General features: G+C 36.9%; 1 protein-coding gene across 5 annotated transcripts in view; it reads left to right on the top strand.

Moving 5' to 3' along the window:
- The first annotated feature begins 1912 nt into the window (after positions 1-1912).
- The window catches only part of LOC131439305 (uncharacterized), a 145371-nt gene continuing 127253 nt past the window's right edge, over positions 1913-20030 (top strand). Inside the window, exons 1-2 of one of the 5 annotated variants that reach the window (XM_058610169.1) lie at positions 1913-2026; positions 2690-2829. In XM_058610169.1, the coding sequence (XP_058466152.1) occupies positions 2757-2829 (73 nt within the window). In that variant the 5' untranslated portion in view covers positions 1913-2026; positions 2690-2756. Of the gene's footprint in view, positions 2334-2689; positions 2830-19067; positions 19203-20030 lie in introns of those variants that run through there. The other 4 variants (XM_058610168.1, XM_058610166.1, XM_058610167.1 and 1 more) reach the window with 4 other exon arrangements.

A 20030-nucleotide genomic window follows, 5' to 3' on the forward strand; every position in this document is an offset into this window, starting at 1 on the left:
AAGAAGAAAAAAAATCTTTAACCAAGACAGTGCACTGTGCCAGAATTCAATATAAACAATGGCCAAATTGAACAATCTGGGCTCCGATCTGTTTCCTCACCCCCCATATTCACAATAACGAAGCCCCCATCGACGATCCTTTGCTGATCTCGAAAAGATACTTCAGAGAAAAATAATTGGCTCGAATGAGAGAATGAGAGAGTTGCATAATACTACTACATTGATACACTACGTTTGAATTTAAGTTAGTGAAAATCTATGCAATCATATGTGGGAAAGTGAAGTGAGCTCCATTTTATCACAAGCAAAGCAATGTCTTGACATAACATTGACATAACATTCGAAAGCTAGATGTCGACATAATGACATTCGGTTCATTCAACCATACACTAATATAAACCACAAATTTGTTTACGATTCTCCATGACAATTTGAATTTTGGAAAAAAAATGTACCGGCAGTCAGACTTGGATAAAATTCAGCAAATCATTTACGGGACTATCAATGGCTTATGTGGTTCTAGAGTCTCATGGTCTGCAAACTAGAGAAATTCACTATCCAATATCCGGTTTGATCCGAATGAAAATTGGGATATTCTTATGGCATCTAAAGAACTTCTATCTCTGAGAAAAGTGAGTGACATTATTTTCACATTTTTAATGCACTATTACCATATTTTTGGGTTATATCACCCTGTTATTCCGGAACCGGATGTGATAATCGGTTTAGCAATCTCCGAGAAAAGTGAGTGACATTATTTTCACATTTTTAATGCCTATCACCCTGTAACTCCGGAAGCGGCAGTCGGATCATTTGGGTCGGAATTCAGGAACTTTGTATGGGATCATAAAACTTTTCATTTGAATCTAAGTTTGTGAAAATCAATTTAGACATCTCCGAGAAAAGTGAGTAACATTATTTTCACATTTTTGTGCATTATTTTAACATTTTTTGTGCATATCACCCTGTAATTCCGGAAGCGGAGGTCGGATCCAAATGATAACTTTGTATGGTACCATAAGACCTTTCATTTGAATCTAAGCTTATGATAATCGGATTAGCCATCTCTGAGAAAAGTGAGTGACATTGTTTTCACATTTTTAGTGCATTATTTTCACATTTTTGGTGCATATGACTCTGTAATTCCGGAAGCGGAGGTCGGATCCAAATGGTATTCAGGAACTTTGTATGGGACTGTGAGACATTTCATTTGAATCTAAGTTTGTGTAAATTGGTTCAGTCATCTCCGAAAAAAGTGAGTGACAATATTTGTCACACACACACATACGCACACACAGATACATACACACACAGACATTTGCTCAGCTTATCGAGCTGGGTCGAATGGTATGTGATATTCGGCCCTCCGAGCATCTGTTCAAAAGTCGGTTAACTTTCATTTGCAATTCATTCCAACTCAGGATATTGCTCGAAGATTTCTTTTACCGCCGAAGCAGTAACGGTCAGTTATTCTTACGATATATGTTATCGGTCCGTTGGTTCCCGTGCCAGACAATTATGCAGACCTAGCACAGTGCTCATTCTAACATTTCTGTATTCCCGTGCTACTTATACTTACCCACATACTCTGTTCGTCGGCTGGTCATGTTTCCACTTCGGATCATTTCGCGCAACATGATTATTATTATGAACTCCCGCTTCGCAGAACCGTCTGTATGGCGTGATACCGTCGAACGGTCGCACTAGCTCATGCAACGTCGCAGAGTTGTTTTGCTTCTGCAGAACGGCTGCTACCCCATGAACCGAACGGATGTTGCACACCGACCGACAGCGTCTGCTACAAAGCATCTCTCGCAACGAGCAGAACCTACCTATAGCTGACTGTCTGCCTTCCGACCGGTGCGATGTGATGCTCGGACTGTCGGCTAGATATTTACAGATACTTCAACATAGAATCTGATGCCAGCGTTCAGTTTCAGTTACCAACTAACAGTCCTCGCGTACGGTCGCATAAGGTCCTTTCGCGCGTAATTGTTATTTCCCGACGGCTCGCGGCGATTCACAGGTGTGTGTTCGGATATTTCGCGGTTCATTGTTTGTCAATCAGTGCTGTTTTGATTTGGTGTGTTTGGTGTACAGACGAGAGATACTACGCGAGAGCAGGTCTTGTGATCTGCGAGATAAGACAGTTGCCTTCGCACGTACAGGTTCAAGTGTAACCGGAAGAAACCGCACCGTATAAGTGGTGTTAGCAGGTGCGAAAGTGTCGTGCATACTTTTGATTGATAAGTTAATCCGGCTTGGTTTGATAGTTCAAGATCGGGACATCGTTTAACGGTGTGTATCGAGGTAGTTCACTTCAACCTTTTCTTGTGAGCATAGTGACCGTACAATGTCACATTGTTTTTCGTATCGAATTGCGAACAATTTCAAACTTGGTACTGTAAGCGAGGGGTACCTTCGAAAACAGAAGCGGCAATTGAACAGACATGATTCACATTATCATCAATTTATAAAATATGTTGTTCTATTTTTATGTTTTTTGAAGTTTGTTTTTATGTTTTCAAAATTTTTCATATGTGTTATCACAGATGGTTAGCTTTTTTTGCTACGGGATGATGAACTGTGTGAATATTTAACTTACACCGAAGGTACCCCACTTAACGGTACTTACGGTAATACGTTAGTGCAGTGAGCAGTGATTGTTATTTTTACTTTGTTTGCACAGGTTCACCGAAATTCGCGCAGTGGAAAAAAATAGTAAACACACCTAGTACAGAAAGACGAAAGCCAACATGTTCCTGGCGGCGACCAGTTTGAGCAAGTTCTACAATCGTTTGAGCATTTTAGTGACCGTTTTTATCACCGGTAAGTTTTTCGTCCACTCTTGTTAAAGCTTTCCTACTACCGAGCGATGTTCGCCCGCCTTCGGTTATGACGGTTTACGTGAATGTTTACGAGGAAACTAACCACTTTTCCGGAGGATTCTGGAACTGTGGTGTTGATCTATGTGGTTATCATCTGTTCCTGTTGTAAGTTTTTTTTTCTCCCTTCTATTTCCGAGATGAAGGGTAAAAATAAACTTGTTGGTGCTGTGGATTTCTAGTAGCAGAACAGAGAAATAGTTATCGATAGCCGCTGAAACGAAGTGGGAAATGCATGAATGAACGGTAAACGATTTTGTCAATAGCAGAGCGACACTGTGCTTGGACATCGGGAAACTCGATACGTTGGTATCAGGGAATTCGTAAAAATTGACAATTTTCTGTTGAGTTTTTCGAGATTCAACCGGGTAGTATTCCCAGAGGGAGTGCGATCCAGAAACCAGCCAGGCATTTATTCTGTCGATTGAGTGCGAAGTTTGTGAAAATAAATGACAAACATACGAAACTGAAGTGTAGTATAAAGCTTTACTCTGTTGACATTTTTTTTTTTGCATTCCACAATTTTTATTAAAGCATATTTTTGCTGGAACATTATTTTAAATTCCCAAAGATCGAATTTAATCACACAATCGAATATTGATCAGGATTTATAAATTATAAACTATAGGTATCTTAAATAATGTTTTTAAAACTGATTTATAATGCTCAGATTGCAAGTTTACTTTTATTAGTGTAGGGTACACTTTACATAAGCATAAAACATATTGCACAATAAAGTACAGTCAAGTCGGGTGGCGAACGTTATTACGTCAACCTGTGCATTTGCAATAATATGCAATTTGCTAAGCATAGTTCAAATTTCAGAATGTTTGACTCTGATTGGTCATTCAAATCGAAAGCAAACCCGTGAGAGTACACTAATCTATAAATAACAGCGAGATTCTCACTAGAGCTTCAGTTTCATACGAGAAACGGCATAGTATGCGTTGCATTTGTCTGAATGACGAAAAGTTCAATTGCATACGCTCCGATTTTTTTTGCGTGGCTTTAATAGATATGTGATACTATTTACACACTAGTTTTATCTTTTGGCGGTTAAAGTTTGAACATTTTCGATCTTGAAAAATCACCATAAAAAAGTTGATGCATTTTGAAAAAAACAATTACTGAAAAAATCGACTTCCTGGGACTTCTCCAAAGATTTTTCAATTTCGGAAATCTCATGTACTCCCCTCTATAGTGATATTTCAAGATCGACAATTTTCAAACCTTAACCGTCGGGCAGCACCCCTTACCCATATCCGATTCAGCTCAAACTTTGTATGGGAACTTTTTTCAAAGTGCTCAAGCTTTTGAGCACTACCGCCTTACGAAATTAGGGGGGAAAACGGTAGAAAACAACGTGTTTTGTCGGCTACGTCACTTACACTATCATATCTCCGGAGGTCGCAGTCATTTGATCTTTGAACTTGATCAATGGCCCAATAGTAGCTTTCAAACGAGCCTAAGCTTGTTCAAATCGGTTCAACCATCTTTGAAAAAATTGCGCGGTAAAAAACAAATCATTTTGTCGGTTACGTCACCTATACCATCATATCTGGTGAACGAGAAGTCACAGCCATTTGACCTTTGTATTTGATCAATGGCCTAACAATAGCTTTCAACCGGGCCTAGGTTTGATAATATCGGTTCAGCCATCTCCGAGAAATATGCGCGGTAAAAAACAACGCGTTTTGTCGGTTACGTCACTTATACCATCATATCTCCGGAACCAGAAGTCCTAGTCAGTTATTGTTCCAACTTGATCAATGGCCCAATACTATAGTTCGATAGTCGGTTTTTTTCTGCAATACACGTTGAAATAACTTCTTTATTCAATAGCATAGAATAATTTTTTTCTAATATAGTACAAATGTAATGAACAATTAAATATCTGTCAGCAATTGAACACTCTGAAGTCAACAAAACGCATCCAAACCAATACATACAAAATCCAGTTAAAAAATAGGGGCGAAAAAAAATTCGAAAATTTTATAATAAGAATCTATCAGACTGATTACTTTCATTTCCGATTTGCATATTGCAATCGATAAGTAATTCTAATAGAAATTTAGAAAATATTTGGAGCCATTATAAGAACAGATTTTGCCTAATGTTCCCCATCATTGTCCACTTTTGCTTCAATGCAGCAGCAGGACGACCCAGTCGATCTTCTTTGAAGAGAAACTGGCTTTGAGCTCTGGACCTGAACCAACCGAAATTACGCACTTGCTTTACTTCCTGCTCGGTTAAGGAGCAAAACACTTTGCAGACGTATGCGTAATGTCAACAATGTGTGCGCGAAAAAAAATTCCTGCGCTTACTTTCCTGATTTTAATCAATAAATCTTTCATACGATTGAAAAATAAACAAAGCAGCTCATTCGGCTGAAAATTGCAATTCAAGAAAAGCGAAAATATTAGTCTAAAACTCTTCCATTTTTTCTAAGAACTGTTCGAGTTTCAGCTTACTCCCGCTAACACATTTGATTAGCAACGAACACATTCCTATATGGATTTTCTCTTGCAGAAATTAATGCGAAATAAAGATTCACGTACCTTCTATTAGTATTCCCGCAAACTAGGAACCTTCAATTTAACACGCGAAAGGCTATGGATATGTAAGGTTGTCGGCAAACTGCTTTTTAGCAGAAAATGTTAAGATTTGTTTATTTCGTGTAGCACGATCAAATACAAATGCATTGAAGCAGTGTAGCTGATTTTTTTTATTAGGGAATTCAAATTTACATTCATAAAATGTAAGTCATTTTCCAACAAACAATGGTGAAAAATTTATCAAAAAACTGATATTTCATACACAAAGTCAGGCTTAACATTCGTTAGAAAAGAAATAATTGCTAAGAAATCGTTCAAGCCACTTCGATAAACTGGTTGCACTGTGAACTTGGTTTACATTTGATCCTTAACTCAGGTACGAGGAAGGCGTCATGAGTGTTCCGCTTTGATACTCGTTGATACCAAACATTTCAGAAAAGTTTAATTTTGAATTATTCCTTATTATGTCATACAAGTGAAAATGTTATCATAAAGTTATGGTCAGATTTCCGATTGCCTGTAGCGTTAGGTACAAGAAGAGATATTCACAATCGAAAACTTATCACTCTCTCAGAGGGTAAATTTTGAACAAGCGACCCATAGTAAAGTAAGTCGATTCACGACAAAAAATATGCTTTGCTCCACTCCACTCCATATGTCAACAAATGATCAAAATTAGAAAATTATTTATTTCATTTTTACGAAAAATAAGTTCAAAAAATTACATGGAGTAGAAAATTAAGTTTTGCATACCATTGTGACAAAAAAAAATAAAAACAGTTACATCGAATACAATGGAAATTACATTATTTTCCACACGTCGATAATGTATCAGAAAGATGTATAAGAATTTCCACTCGCTTGGGTAAAGTAAGGTTACACACCCCCTTCATTTTTTAAGTATTCAAGACTTTTCTAAACAAAAATTTTATCACTAACACTATCTTTTCGTAGGATCTTTCTGCTATGCAAGTTTGGCAGTTTTCGTTTGCTGGAAAATGTGAAAAAAACTGAAAATATCATTAGGCACCTTTTCGATGTAAGGTTTTGTTTCCACTAAATAAGCATTTTATCCGTACAAAACGTCTGATGGTCGGTTGCAACTTAGTAACTAACTTCTAGCAGTGCTAATGTATCTATTTACAGTATAAATATGCAGAGAAACAAAGCCATTTCTTTGATATACTAATTTTCTAGAACCAGTCACTTTACGGACATTATGCCCCACCCTTGATTCAACAGTATGCTGCGAATTAAAATATTGTTTCAAAGATATACAACGTTTATTAAAACAAAATGCAGCGTTGGGACGATCAAAAATGTTGGTTTCTAATTGTAATTAATTGATTGTGCAATTGATTACTGATGCAAAGAATATCTTCTTTATGTGCTTTTCTTCTATATCGACTTTTCAAGGGGCATATTGAATCATTGTTGTGGGGCATACCACTGATTTGTTGTGAGGCATATTATACGGTAGCTGGGGCATTATTCCAACGGCAAACGAAAAAACTGAGAATGTGGTCATTTTGGAAAATGTGTTTGTATCAATCAAATTTCATCACTTCTACCGGAATCATTGAGAATTATGTTCCTCAGGCGTGTTGCAAATAAATTCCTACATTCTCGAAGAAAATATATCAGTACATTTAAAAATATCCGAATGTTTTCCTAAGGGGAGCATATTATAACACTTTACCCTACTACGAAACTTCTTTTTTCCAATATGGATTGAGATAATGGCGCACCGAAATTAAAGACTCGTGTCAAAAATATAATAGTTCTACAAAAAAATTGACGAAATTCCAAAAAAATTAGGTAGCTAGCATCATAAATAAGAAGAGATATGAAGCATGTCCCGCTTTGCTCCCCTTTCCCCTACTGCAAATGAAGATCAATCGACGGTACTGCTTGTTTAATATTGCGTTCGTATGATTGCACAATAATAATGATATTTCATTACAAGAGATATATTGTACTGTTTAACAGAAACATGGTGCATAAACTAATTAAGATTTTGGTTAGTTAATTATAATTCTATTTAATCCTGGTTTTACTCTTAATGGTTTTTCGACTGCAGGTCTGTAACGCTCTTTTCCATTGGGTAGATTCAGTTTCTTTGCCACCTCTTTATTAATAACACTATCGTTAATTATTTTTTACTTTTTTATTTATGACTTCTGGATAGTCAGTAATTTTTACTTTTTTCGGTTTTTAACGATATCAAACTAACTAGAGAGGAGAAAGAATATGAAATTATAGAGCCATAAGGAGTGTATCGATAGTAAACTATCCACAATTTTTTCTTTCAAATTATATTAAAAAACGATATTTTATTCAAACTAAAAATTGATCCTTTATTATACGAGGTTGAACTTGAGCAAAATGAAAACCGGATGAAACTTAAGTTAAGTTATTCCTTCACGAATTTTCGAACGTGATTGATTGATATGAGAAAGACATCATTACACCACTAGATGGATTAAAACAGGTTTTTGTTGTTACTGTCGTTAAAGGAAGCATCGCGATAAAATAGTTTTGTGTATTATTTTCGTCTTCAAATACACATGTGTTGGATATTGAATTTGGCTGGGCTGAGAAGTCAGGTGAAACAGAAAGGCCAAATTCCACTAAAGGAATACCAAGTAAACCGTTACACAAGACTCACAATTATTGCGAAATTGAAAAGTTTTTTGTTTGCTTCAAAACATTCTGGGTTAGTCTTTAGATTTTTTGTATTATTGTAGTATTTTTTTTGTTGTTGTCAATTCATGTCTCAGTTGAGCTGGGGCAGTGTGGAGCCTAAATAAAAAGTTTGTTGGTTTGGTTTATGGGTTCTAAATTTCTAAATCAGAGGTGTAGGAAAACTTTGACTCATTGTACAGACCCTATGAAAAATTTGAGCTGAATCATAAATGTGTAAATGGTACAACATCGCATTCAAAATTTAAAGAGAGGGAATGTGATACGTGAAATATAAGAATTTGGTTTTGTTTTTTTTTTTTTTTTACGTCTTATCTCTATCTAACGGAAAAACAGATTGTAAAAAGGCTGACGAATGGAACAGCAGAATTGAAAATTTGTGTCCAAACTCGAACTACTAATTTTTCCTATCCGGGGTATTCATGTTGCCAATTAATCTACCCTTCTTTTGAACCAAGCGCAAAACAGGCTAAATTGAACTGAATGCCTGAACATTTCCAGTTTATGTTGAACTGTTTTGCCACCTAACAGTTCGGCTGCAAAGTTCGTATCGTTTAATAGAAACACACATCTTTTTGCCAAAATTCGTTTTTATTATTCAACATAATTGCCATCAGAGGCGATACAGCGATTATAGCGATCTTCCAACTTTTCGATACCATTTTTGTAGTACGATTTGTCCTTTGTCTCAAAATAGGCCTCAGTTTCAGCGATAACCTCTTCATTGCTTCTAAATTTTTTACCAGCGAGCATTCTCTTGAGGTCTGAGAACAGGAAAAAATCACTGGGGGCCAAATCTGGTGATACGGTGGATGAGGGAGCAATTCGAAGCCCAATTTGTTCAATTTCAGCATGGTTTTCATCGACTTGTGACACGGTGCATTGTCTTGATGAAACAAAACTTTTTTCTTCTTCTTCAAATGAGGCCGTTTTTTTTTAATTTCGTCTTTCAAACGCTCTAATAACGCTATATAATAGTCACTGTTGATGGTTTTTGGTAGCTTCACTCAAAATGCAATATCTCACAAACTAATAATCAGACAGCTGTCAAATTTATACACGTATCTTTTGAAGGTTGGTACTAACTGAAAATGGTATGGATTTAATTCTAGTGGTGCCCTCTCATAGAAACGGTACGAACTTTTCAGCCGATCTGTTAGCAGTTCAACATAAACCGTAAAGCAAACGTAAAGTTATTGCTAATTGCTATAACTTGATACACTCCAATCTCTTTTTATTCGGTGTTTTGAAGCGTTTTTTCAAAGTTATATGGTTTTAAACTATTCCATAAGAATGCGGTTTTCTTGTTTTGTCGGATAAATTAACGAAACGTCTGATGTTATCTCGAAAAAAATTTATAAGTCGATGGTCTGGGACTTGAGATAGTTCCAGATTTTCCCGCATAAATTTGCTTCATAAATTATTTCCAGATTTTCACATAAATTTGCTCATATTATCTTGCAAATCTCGAGCTAGAGGTTGGATAGAGATGAAATGCAATAGCAGGCTATGGAACCATAAGACCGTTCGTTTGAATGAAATGTAATGATGTAATGAAAACCGCGAAAATGTTACCACAGTGACGGGACTCGAACCCGTAGCTATGTAGTTCCTATATAGGGTGATTGTTTTGCCAATTAACCTACCCTGCATGTGAAAACACTTGACCAGAAAAACCGAGCATGCTTCGCTTTACTCGGGCGCCAGAGCATTCAATTATAGTCATATCTCTATGGAAGCCCATCCACCAGAAAATACACACACATTAATGCGAAACGCGAAGAAATAGACATACACATCGCATCACAAACCTATCTTCACTCTCTGCTTTGCCGTCAAACGCTGATTTGAGATTTTGTTTTGTCTCCTTTGCTGCCTATTGGTTTACGTCAGCGTCATCATTTATTTGTTGATCTACTATTGAATTGTGAATCAAGTTCGAAGATCAAATGGCTTTCGCTTTCGGAGATTTAATGGTATAAGATACGTTACTGGCAAAACGCGTTGTTTTTTTACCGCTCAATTTTCTTTTAGATAGCTTAACCGATTATGACAAATTTAGGCTCCTTTGAAAGCTATTAGTAAGCTATTGATCAAATTCAAAGACAGCCCTTCACTCCCGGTTCCGGAGAAATAATGGTATAAGTAATAAATTTTATAAAAGCGTTGTTCGTGTTAATTACGATCATTTTTAAATACGCATGAAATTTTGAACAACAGTTACATTCAACATTGTAAAGGAATAAGGAAGAAGAGTTCATCAATGTCGTTCTTCTATACTAGTTGAATGTACAAATTTGAAATAATTCATCAACCACAAAAACGTCTGACCCAGTGCTATACGTAGTTGGGTGCAAGCTGTTGGCATGCTAAGAACGCATGACTCGAATAATTGCACAGTGTAGTGTTTGTTTGACGCCAAGTGAATGGAGTGGAAATTATTATCGTTTGCTCAACGACAAATGACGTTAAAAGTTTATAGTTGCATACATGATTCGTGATCGTAGTCATAAAACTACTATACCATACACTTCCAATCACGTACAGGTGAACATTTTCTAACAAGGTTTTTTTTTTGTTTTAATAAATATTTGCCTTAGTGAATGTAACATTCACCTACACAACCTTTCAACCGAACGATTCCGTTGGTCAATTCAACAACGCTGCATTTGTTATACAGTGTTGATTACAGCAGTGGAACCGATGAACAACTTTTTATACGTTTCTTGTTTGACTAATCAGTATCTATTCGTGGAATGAGTAAATTCAAGTTCAGAAAGTTTAACTGAATTAAGTGACTTGCAGTCAATCTAGGAGCTTTGGTTTAACAATAATATTGATTTATGTTTTTATGCAAGGGTCGAATGTAAACTCGTTAAAAGGTGCATCCATCTATGACAGTCGATAGAATAATTGATCGGTATTTTAAAGCATTTGCCCTCAAGGAATTGAAGTATACTGTCTGTTTTTGCGATGCTTTTATACAGTCCAACAGCGTTAAACTTGGAACCGATTCTCATCTTTGAAGTGGGAATAGAAAATCGAGCAAAATGTTTCACTTCATTTCTGTTCCATTACATTGAGTTCAATATTAGTTCAAGAGACTTATTACATCTTATTCCAGCAGTTGGAGTATATAAGAAGTTAATTAAACATAAAGAGTTTCAATCAACGCTGGAAAGAACATCCATGCGAACTTTTTCACCGTTCAACTGGAATGTAATCGAGCGGAAGTTAACCCGGCATTGTTGAATGCAGTTCTAGTTGTTCTGTTCATCTATTCAGAATCAGATATGACCTGAATACAAAAATTCCAAAAAATTATCCCTCAGATGTTAGACTCGAACCTATAACCTTCTTCAAGCAATAGCGCAAAACATGCAAATGACAAAGAACAGTACTATTTTTATGAGTAATATATTCGTAAATTTTCTTTCTCACTGTAAATCTATTCGTTCTAGACCTGTTACGTCTAGGGTCATGATAGAATGCAATTTTGCTAATGAAAATATACTCAGCTAACATAAAAATTAGATAAATAAACTGATCAGCGGTTGTGCTCCAGTGGCGAAGAAGGCATACTAAATATCATATATCTTTTCCTAATGCTTGATAAGCTATAAAAATAGATATTCGATGAATGGATTATATTAAGAAGTGTATCGAAAAGTAGTTAGCAACATTGGTTATTGAATAAAAAAGCGAAAAAAACATATTTTGACATCAGATTTCGATATATTGTAGAACAATTACATTTTTATGAATTTCACTGTTTTGGGACACTGTACCTTCCTTCCGACAAAGTCGGTTGACCCCAAAAACCTTCAATTGGCCGAAGATCCGGGCAGTTCGGTGGGTTGATGTCCTTTTCCACGAATTGTACATTATTTTTTGACAACCACTGTAGAACGGAGTTGGCGTAGTGGGCTGAAACCAAATCCGGCCAGAAAAGAGAAGGAGCTTTCTGTACAGTGGCAGCATTCTCTTCTTTAAACATTCTTCCTCGTACACCTTGGTGTTAATTGTGCCTTTCGCGAAGAAAATCGACGATCGCAAACCACAGGTACAAATTGCTTGCCAGACCAACACCTTCTGCCCAAACTTTTCCATCGCCACCGTGGAGTCAGCGTCGTCCGGGTCCTGGTACACCGATTTCGTATAGAATTGCGGTCCGGGTAGCGCTCGACAGTCTTCCTTGGCGTAGGTTTCGTCGTCGATCAGGATGCATCCGTCTTTATTCTGTAGAATCCGGTTATACAGTTTTCGCGCTCTTGTTTTGGCCTGAACTTGCTGTACCAGGGACTTTTTCGGCACCTTCCGTTTCTCGTACGTTTTCAGGGAGTTCCGAACTTTGATGCGTTGAATAATCCCGATGCTGGTGTTGAACTGCTTGGCCAAATCCCGTGTCGATGCCGATGGGTTTTTCCTGATGTACTCAACCACTTTAAAGTCCCGGCCGGGCTGGCTGGGACCCGTTTTTCTACCGGATCGGGGCAAATCCTTCATGCAGAAGGTCTTACCGAACTTCTAGATAATATTTTTGACACTGGTGTGGTGCACTTTCACGCGTTTTGCAATTTCGTTGTACGTGACACCACTTTCTGAGCACCAAGTATGCAGAATTTTCTTTCGCGTTTCCGGATCAATTCGACTCATCATTGAAACGATAAACCGTACCGAAACCAATCGATTGCGCAGCTGTTATTGACATGTAAACAAGCATGTCACCGCAAAACACGCTGCAAAAAATTAAGCCATTTCAGAGTAATAACTGTTTGAATGTTGCTAACTACTTATCGATACACTCCTTATAAAAATATACATACGGTTCTGAAATTACAGGGTTAGAAAAAAAAATGTTTAAAATTTCAAACCGTCATTTAGAGCAAACGAAGAATTCCCATTAACTTGAGTCGAATCTGTCAAAAATTGAAAAGGTTAAGATAATGTATGCCCAAACAAACTATTTTGTTCTTATTCAATATTCAAAGAAAAATTTATTGAAGTCCTTTAGAAATGAGAAAAACATTAAAACATTACTAGTCCAGGGTTGGCGGTTCAATGCATAGGACGCTGGTCTTACAAGCCAGTTGTCGTATGTTCGAGCCCCGACCTGGAAGGATTCTTAGTGTCAGTAGGATCCATAGTACTAGCCATGCAATGATTCTGTACACTAAGAATCGGCTGCGAAGTCTGTTGAAACAGAAAGGCCAAATTCCACAAAAGGAATGTAATGCCAGGACTTTAGGTGGATTACAACGGGTTTTTGATATACAATACGTATCGCCTGCATAAATTTATGCTTCAGAGTTTCTTTTCGATCGTCTTAGTGTTCACCACGTTTTGTTTTTTGTTTCTGTCGTCCTGGTCGTAATTTTTTAACTTATACCGTTTGTAAGTCATTCATTAAGAATTTGGGAATTTTTTTAACTTCCTTCGTATGATTGAAGAAATTAGAATTCAGAGTGAAAACCCTCTACCTCTCCAAATGAATACAGTGAAGGTCACTATCAATCACACTTTCAACCGATATCTCCATTTTTCGAATTCGCGCTCAAGTGTCTTCGTAAAAAATGTAGAAGAACCCATCAAAGCGTCTGTAATCGGGCTGACGTTGCGCTTCAATACAAACCACAACCCAGGTCGTGAACGCTAATAGCACAATCATGTATGTGACACACCTCCGACTGTCTATCTGCTATAGTTTCTGATTTACGGGAACTGTGACGGTGACTGGTTGGTTTGCGGTGGGTGATGTAACTAGTGCAAAATCCCACTACAGTGGGGTCTCGTACAACGCGGATTCGGTTTTGCCGGTATTCGTTGTTGCCGGATTCGTTATTGCCGGATAACCGCGATAAACGGGACCCAGAGCATATGGGATTTCGACTGATTGGGGCTGTGAACGATTATCTCGCTTCGGTCGACAGATAGAGCTATACAATCTTCGGCAAACTTGTTGTAGATACTTAGACTGTAGCTAGTGTGCTTGAATACAAATATCAATTATCAGAATTTTGTTCTTATAAAAAGAACTTAAGGATATAGAGCGGTTTTGTTTGTTGGAAAGTTGTTAGGAATGTTATAGTTTACATTATGAAAACTATGTTAGTTTAGAACCTTCCCACAGAATGGCGCTATTGTGATCACTTAAAATTTATTATGTTATATCTCTAAAACCTGATGATATAGATTGGCGGTGTTTTCGGAAAGAAAGTAAAGGAGGTAAAAACAGATTAAATAGTGTGAACAGTTGTAAAATTTTTTCTCACTTGGTGATGTTGGTGTGCAATTCTGGGTTGGCAACTCCTGTAATCTTGATTTTGTTGATTTATTAAGATCGTTTTTTTGAGGGTTTACAAACTGGTTAGAAGATTGATAAAAGCTTGTGTGTGATAATTTAAGAGCAGTGTATCTTCATCAACATTGCTTGGTTTATCAAAAAGTATTCGATAATGTGAACAGTAGTTTAGTATTCGAAAAAAAGGTTTGCGCTATTGTGATCATGATGACTAAGAAATCTGTTTTTTGGGAAAATTATATTTGTTTGTTTCGTGATTTATATTAGTTGACGGTAGAGATTTCTTCTACAATGCTTGTGTAGGAATTAATAGCTGTCTGGTCGTGGACAAACTTGATAAGAAATATGATTACTTTTATGGGATTTCTCAAGTTTCGAAATATGCGGTTTCTATATAATTTTCTGAATTTTTCGGTTTGTTAAAATAGCTGTTATTTCGGAGGATTCGCAAAATGATGCGAACTCATGTGCTTCCCTAAGTCATAAAATGATTTTGTGTCATGCGATTCTCTAACAAATCTACTAAGCATACATCCTACGCGACGCTATCGTAACTGTGTTAGTGTGTTTCTGAAGAATTACTGTCTCGCATACATACTACTATATACTAGTTGAGTCGCGTTGAAAGCTAGAATATAAAAACAACTACAGTGCAACAGAGAGAACATCATAGATTCTTTCTTTCGTTTTATTTGGTTGTGTTAGAGACGTGAATATGTAATTTTTTCCTATATATACGTTGTAGCTAACTTTCTGAGCATCCAGTAGAAATTAAGCAGATAGGGCATTTTGGGCGCGTGAAAAAAAACCTGGAACGAAAAAAAACGGTCTGCTACAAAATGTTTGATTCAATTTACGAACTTCACAAAATTCGTGGGTGTAAAATTATTAAGATTCGTTGAAAAACAGTTGAGCTATGACAGATCGAAGTTACCGTTCCAACTTTTTTTCAGGCTTGATATTTGGAGTGTTAATAATGTACCAAATCACGTGCTTTAAAAAATTTTCAGCGTTCGAATCTCCCAGTAACCGGAGCAATAAAAAAGGCTGGATGACTCGAGAAATTTTCCAAGATTGAATGAAAAACTGTTTCATTCCCGAGTTAGAATAATTTTGCTTAAATCGCAACATCGGAATTGCTTTGATTGCATTCAATCAGTTTTAGTTCAAATTAAGTCATCAACGTTGAAAAATTGCTGGAAAAAACTACTTCCATCTTTTTTTAGCCTGGTACACAAATCGATTATATTGAGAACGAAAGAATAATTTCTGAAATTAAGGATTTCGGTGAAAAGATGGGTGCTGAACATATTTCTCGTGAGGAAATTGATGACATCATCGCTGATAAATTGATTACGGCAATGGTACTGTCTTTTTGGCTCTTTATTGTTAACTTGACATCCATCGCGTCGAAGCCATTCAGAATAAACTTCATCGGTTTGCTTTTCGTAGTTTCCCTTGCAGTGATCCCTGCAAACTTTTCGGTTTTTGCTTCTTATCAGTTCACCAAAATATGTCTTTGGTCGTTTACGTAGCAGCTTTTGTTACAATCTCGAATTGGTTATCCGCACTTGTTACAAAAACTGAATTTATAGATTTACTGCCTGATGAAGAGTGTGACTATGAAATTTTCGCTCCATTGGGCTTTTCCCTGTTCAATAAAAAAGGTTTAATTCAAATAAAAAATAAAATCGAACTATATGAGCAATATATGTCACATTTTATGCACTTGACATTATATAATTGTATAAATAATCAAAACATTAAGTATGAAATTCTAGTTTTCACACTATCGAATTCCTCAGATTTCAGATGTCGATAGCTTATTCATCTTAATACTTTAGTAACTTACTTACTAAAAACAGTTCAAAATCTGTCTCTCCTTCATCAACTTATTCAAAAACTGATCGATAAGATCACTCTCATAAACAAGTATGGTATTCAGTTACAGAACATCACATTGTAGATACAATAAGAGCTGTTTCATCAATCGTTCAATAGGTATTGGAACCTTGAAACACCTTCTCGAAGAAACCATCTTAATAAGTCAAAATGATTTTGATTTGCAGAAATTTCGAACGTTGAATGGCACACAAGTGTCAGCCATGCGAGAAATTTCAATTACTGTTTACACAATTTGATCTGTTTTGACCTCCGGAACATTCTTTCCGAAAACGCCGACACCACCGAAAGTAAAATATTTGCGATATTTCATGTTCAAACTGTTTTTCTATTGTGAACATATGAATTATTTCATGCTCTTTTCAAAGCGCCCCTGGCGGTGTAGTTCTCAACAAATTGTCGGTCAAACTACACTAAATTGTTGGTCTAAGTATCTACAACAAGTTTGCCGAAGATTGTATAGCTCTATCTGTCGACCGAAGCGAGATAATCGTGCACAGCCCCAATCAGTCGAAATCCCATATGCTCTGGGTCCCGTTTATCGCGGATTCGCTTTTCACGCCCCCGGTGTACCGCGTTATACGAGACCCCTCTGTATATACCTATTTCGCATACAGATTCAATATGATGACGCTGCTGGCACCGGTACACGCTAGGTGTAGCTTAAGTCCTCGTAGATAACGCGCACTAGTTCGCTCAGGCATCGCCTGATTCCCTTCTGTGTATTGAACAGTACAGGTGATGGGTCGTTTGTTTATGGATTGTCGTTAGTCGTGCAATATCAAGTACCATTTCGTTCTACCCCAATAAATCGAAGTTCGAATAGACCATTTTTGTAGTTGTTTCAATCATGGAATATTATGTTTATGATGATGGTGATGATTCTCAGCGAATTCAATATTTATGCAAGGATTGCCACGAAGTAATAATTATCCTATAAAACTTTGTTCACGTTATCGTTTTTGGTACCGCTTTGTGAAATGTTATGATCGCACACTTCTCATACATCGCATCGATACCGTACTGGTTATGTTCGGTAGCCGCGGTTTGCGCTACTTGGGTCGTTGTTTTTGACTAAACATGACTTTTTGGCAAATTAAATGCTGGGTTAACTCTAGTGAGTTGGTTGTTTACAGAATTGACATACAGTGTGCTGTTTCTCATAGGCCACCAGAGTTTTATAATTACATCGTGTATCTAGAATAAAAATAACGTAAGAAGGAAAAACTTTATGTTATCGCATACGTAATACACGCACGCCTACCTGGATACCAGGAAAAAAGAATCCGCCACACTTCCCATTGGATGGAACGAATATCTTCGTACTGCGATATCAGTAAACATCAAAAGAAGGTTATCCACACGTAGTCCTACAGCAACGTCTTCTGCGTAAACGAGAACATTGTAAAGGGTGATTTTTTAAGAGCTTGAGAACTTTTTTAAACAATAAAACGCATAAAATTTGCAAAATCTCATCGGTTCTTTATTTTAAACGTTAGATTGGTACATGACATTTACTTTTTGAAGATAATTTCATTTAAATGTTGACCGCGGCTGCGTCTTAGGTGGTCCATTCGGAAAGTCCAATTTTGGGCAACTTTTTCGAGCATTTCGGCCGGAATAGCCCGAATTTCTTCGGAAATGTTGTCTTCCAAAGCTGGAATAGTTACTGGCTTATTTCTGTAGACTTTAGACTTGACGTAGCCCCACAAAAAATAGTCTAAAGGCGTCAAATCGTGGCCAACTTACCGGTCCATTTCTTGAGATGAATTGTTCTCCGAAGTTTTCCCTCAAAATGGCCATAGAATCGCGAGCTGTGTGGCATGTAGCGCCATCTTGTTGAAACCACATGTCAACCAAGTTCAGTTCTTCCATTTTTGGCAACAAAAAGTTTGTTAGCATCGAACGATAGCGATCGCCATTCACTGTAACGTTGCGTCCAACAGCATCTTTGAAAAAATACGGTCCAATGATTCCACCAGCGTACAAACCACACCAAACAGTGCATTTTTCGGGATGCATGGGCAGTTCTTGAACGGCTTCTGGTTGCTCTTCACTCCAAATGCGGCAATTTTGCTTATTTACGTAGCCATTCAACCAGAAATGAGCCTCATCGCTGAACAAAATTTGTCGATAAAAAAGCGGATTTTCCGAATGGACCACCTAAGACGCAGCCGCGGTCAACATTTAAATGAAATTATCTTCAAAAAGTAAATGTCATGTACCAATCTAACGTTTAAAATAAAGAACCGATGAGATTTTGCAAATTTTATGCGTTTTATTGTTTAAAAAAGTTCTCAAGCTCTTAAAAAATCACCCTTTATTTAGCCTTTTCATACTCGACGCGGGATGCTGATTGTGATGAAATATATTTACCACTGAAGTGTCAATCAAAATCATTTGTTTCCCTTTGCTCGGTATGACATAAGTCGCCCTCAGTTTTGCTCAGCAAAAAGACAAACTACTCTGATCGCGACGGAACACAACGCAGAATATGCCTGGTTTAGTTCTGTTTTGAGAAATCAGTTTCTTTGCATCTGGTACTGATGAATGGCTAAGGGGCTGTCCGTAAAAGACGTCACGCCGCAATGGGGAGGGGGGTGTTTCAAAAAACTTGACCGTTTGTGACAGGGGGAGGGTTGTTGGAATGTGACATCCAATATTTTCAATGAGCGCATTTCTGAAACACCTAATTATATTACTGCTTTGCCCTATTTCCAGAAAAATCTCCACAATAAACGTTTACATTCTATAGGAAAACGTGTATTTGTTGATGTAAAAGCTTCTTCTTGTAAATTCGGAAATGAATGATGCAGGAAATCATTCCTGTTGTGATCAGAAAAAGTGCACGGAGGGGTGAGTAAATTAGCGAAATTAATAAATTTGGCCTAATATGAGTAAAAAAATATGCCTTCAAACGGTTTAACTTAAGTTATGCACTGACAATTCTAGTCAATGTATATAAGTTTGGGTGCACCAATCGCTTGGAATTATGGATTTTTTTTAATTTCGGAAATCTTATGATAGGTAGTCAGCAGATGTGGAATATAAACCCCACAAAGAATGAAAGAATTTCAAAAAGTTTGTTTGGTCGGTCGTATCAAAATTTCATGCTTCTTGATGTATTTAAAATTCATTCAGCACTACCATGTTTTCGGAGTAATATCAATAAAACCAGCAAATAACATTAACATATATGTTTTGATTATTAATAATTATAATGATAAGAAAAACATGTTCAATCATAAAGCATGTCATGCAGATGATTAATTTACCCTGTTTAGCTTGAATATCATATACAGAAGTAACAGCCCGGGTAGAAGTGATTTCCAAACCAATTATTAAAACCATACATCTCAGGACGGGTATAGCGTGGTGGGTAAGTCGATGGCCTTCCACGCAGCTCACTTGGGTTCGATTTCCATCCCCGCACATAGGGTCAGAAAATTTTTCTGGCCCGAAGAGGCGAATGACCTTAAGGTTAAAACCTCTATAATCGAAACACAAAAAAACATCTCAATGGTAAAAAATAACATTTGAAAATAGTTTGAAATAAGAGTGAAAATATCCAAAATCATTTCAAAGTCTGCATGAGAAAATATAAAATTCTACCATTGTAACTTCAAAGCAAGAGCAAAACATTTATAAAAGACGAATTTTTCAGTAATCTAATCTATCAAGAAG

This window comes from Malaya genurostris, chromosome 3, assembly GCF_030247185.1.
Source record: "Malaya genurostris strain Urasoe2022 chromosome 3, Malgen_1.1, whole genome shotgun sequence".
NCBI classification, from domain to species: domain Eukaryota; kingdom Metazoa; phylum Arthropoda; class Insecta; order Diptera; family Culicidae; genus Malaya; species Malaya genurostris.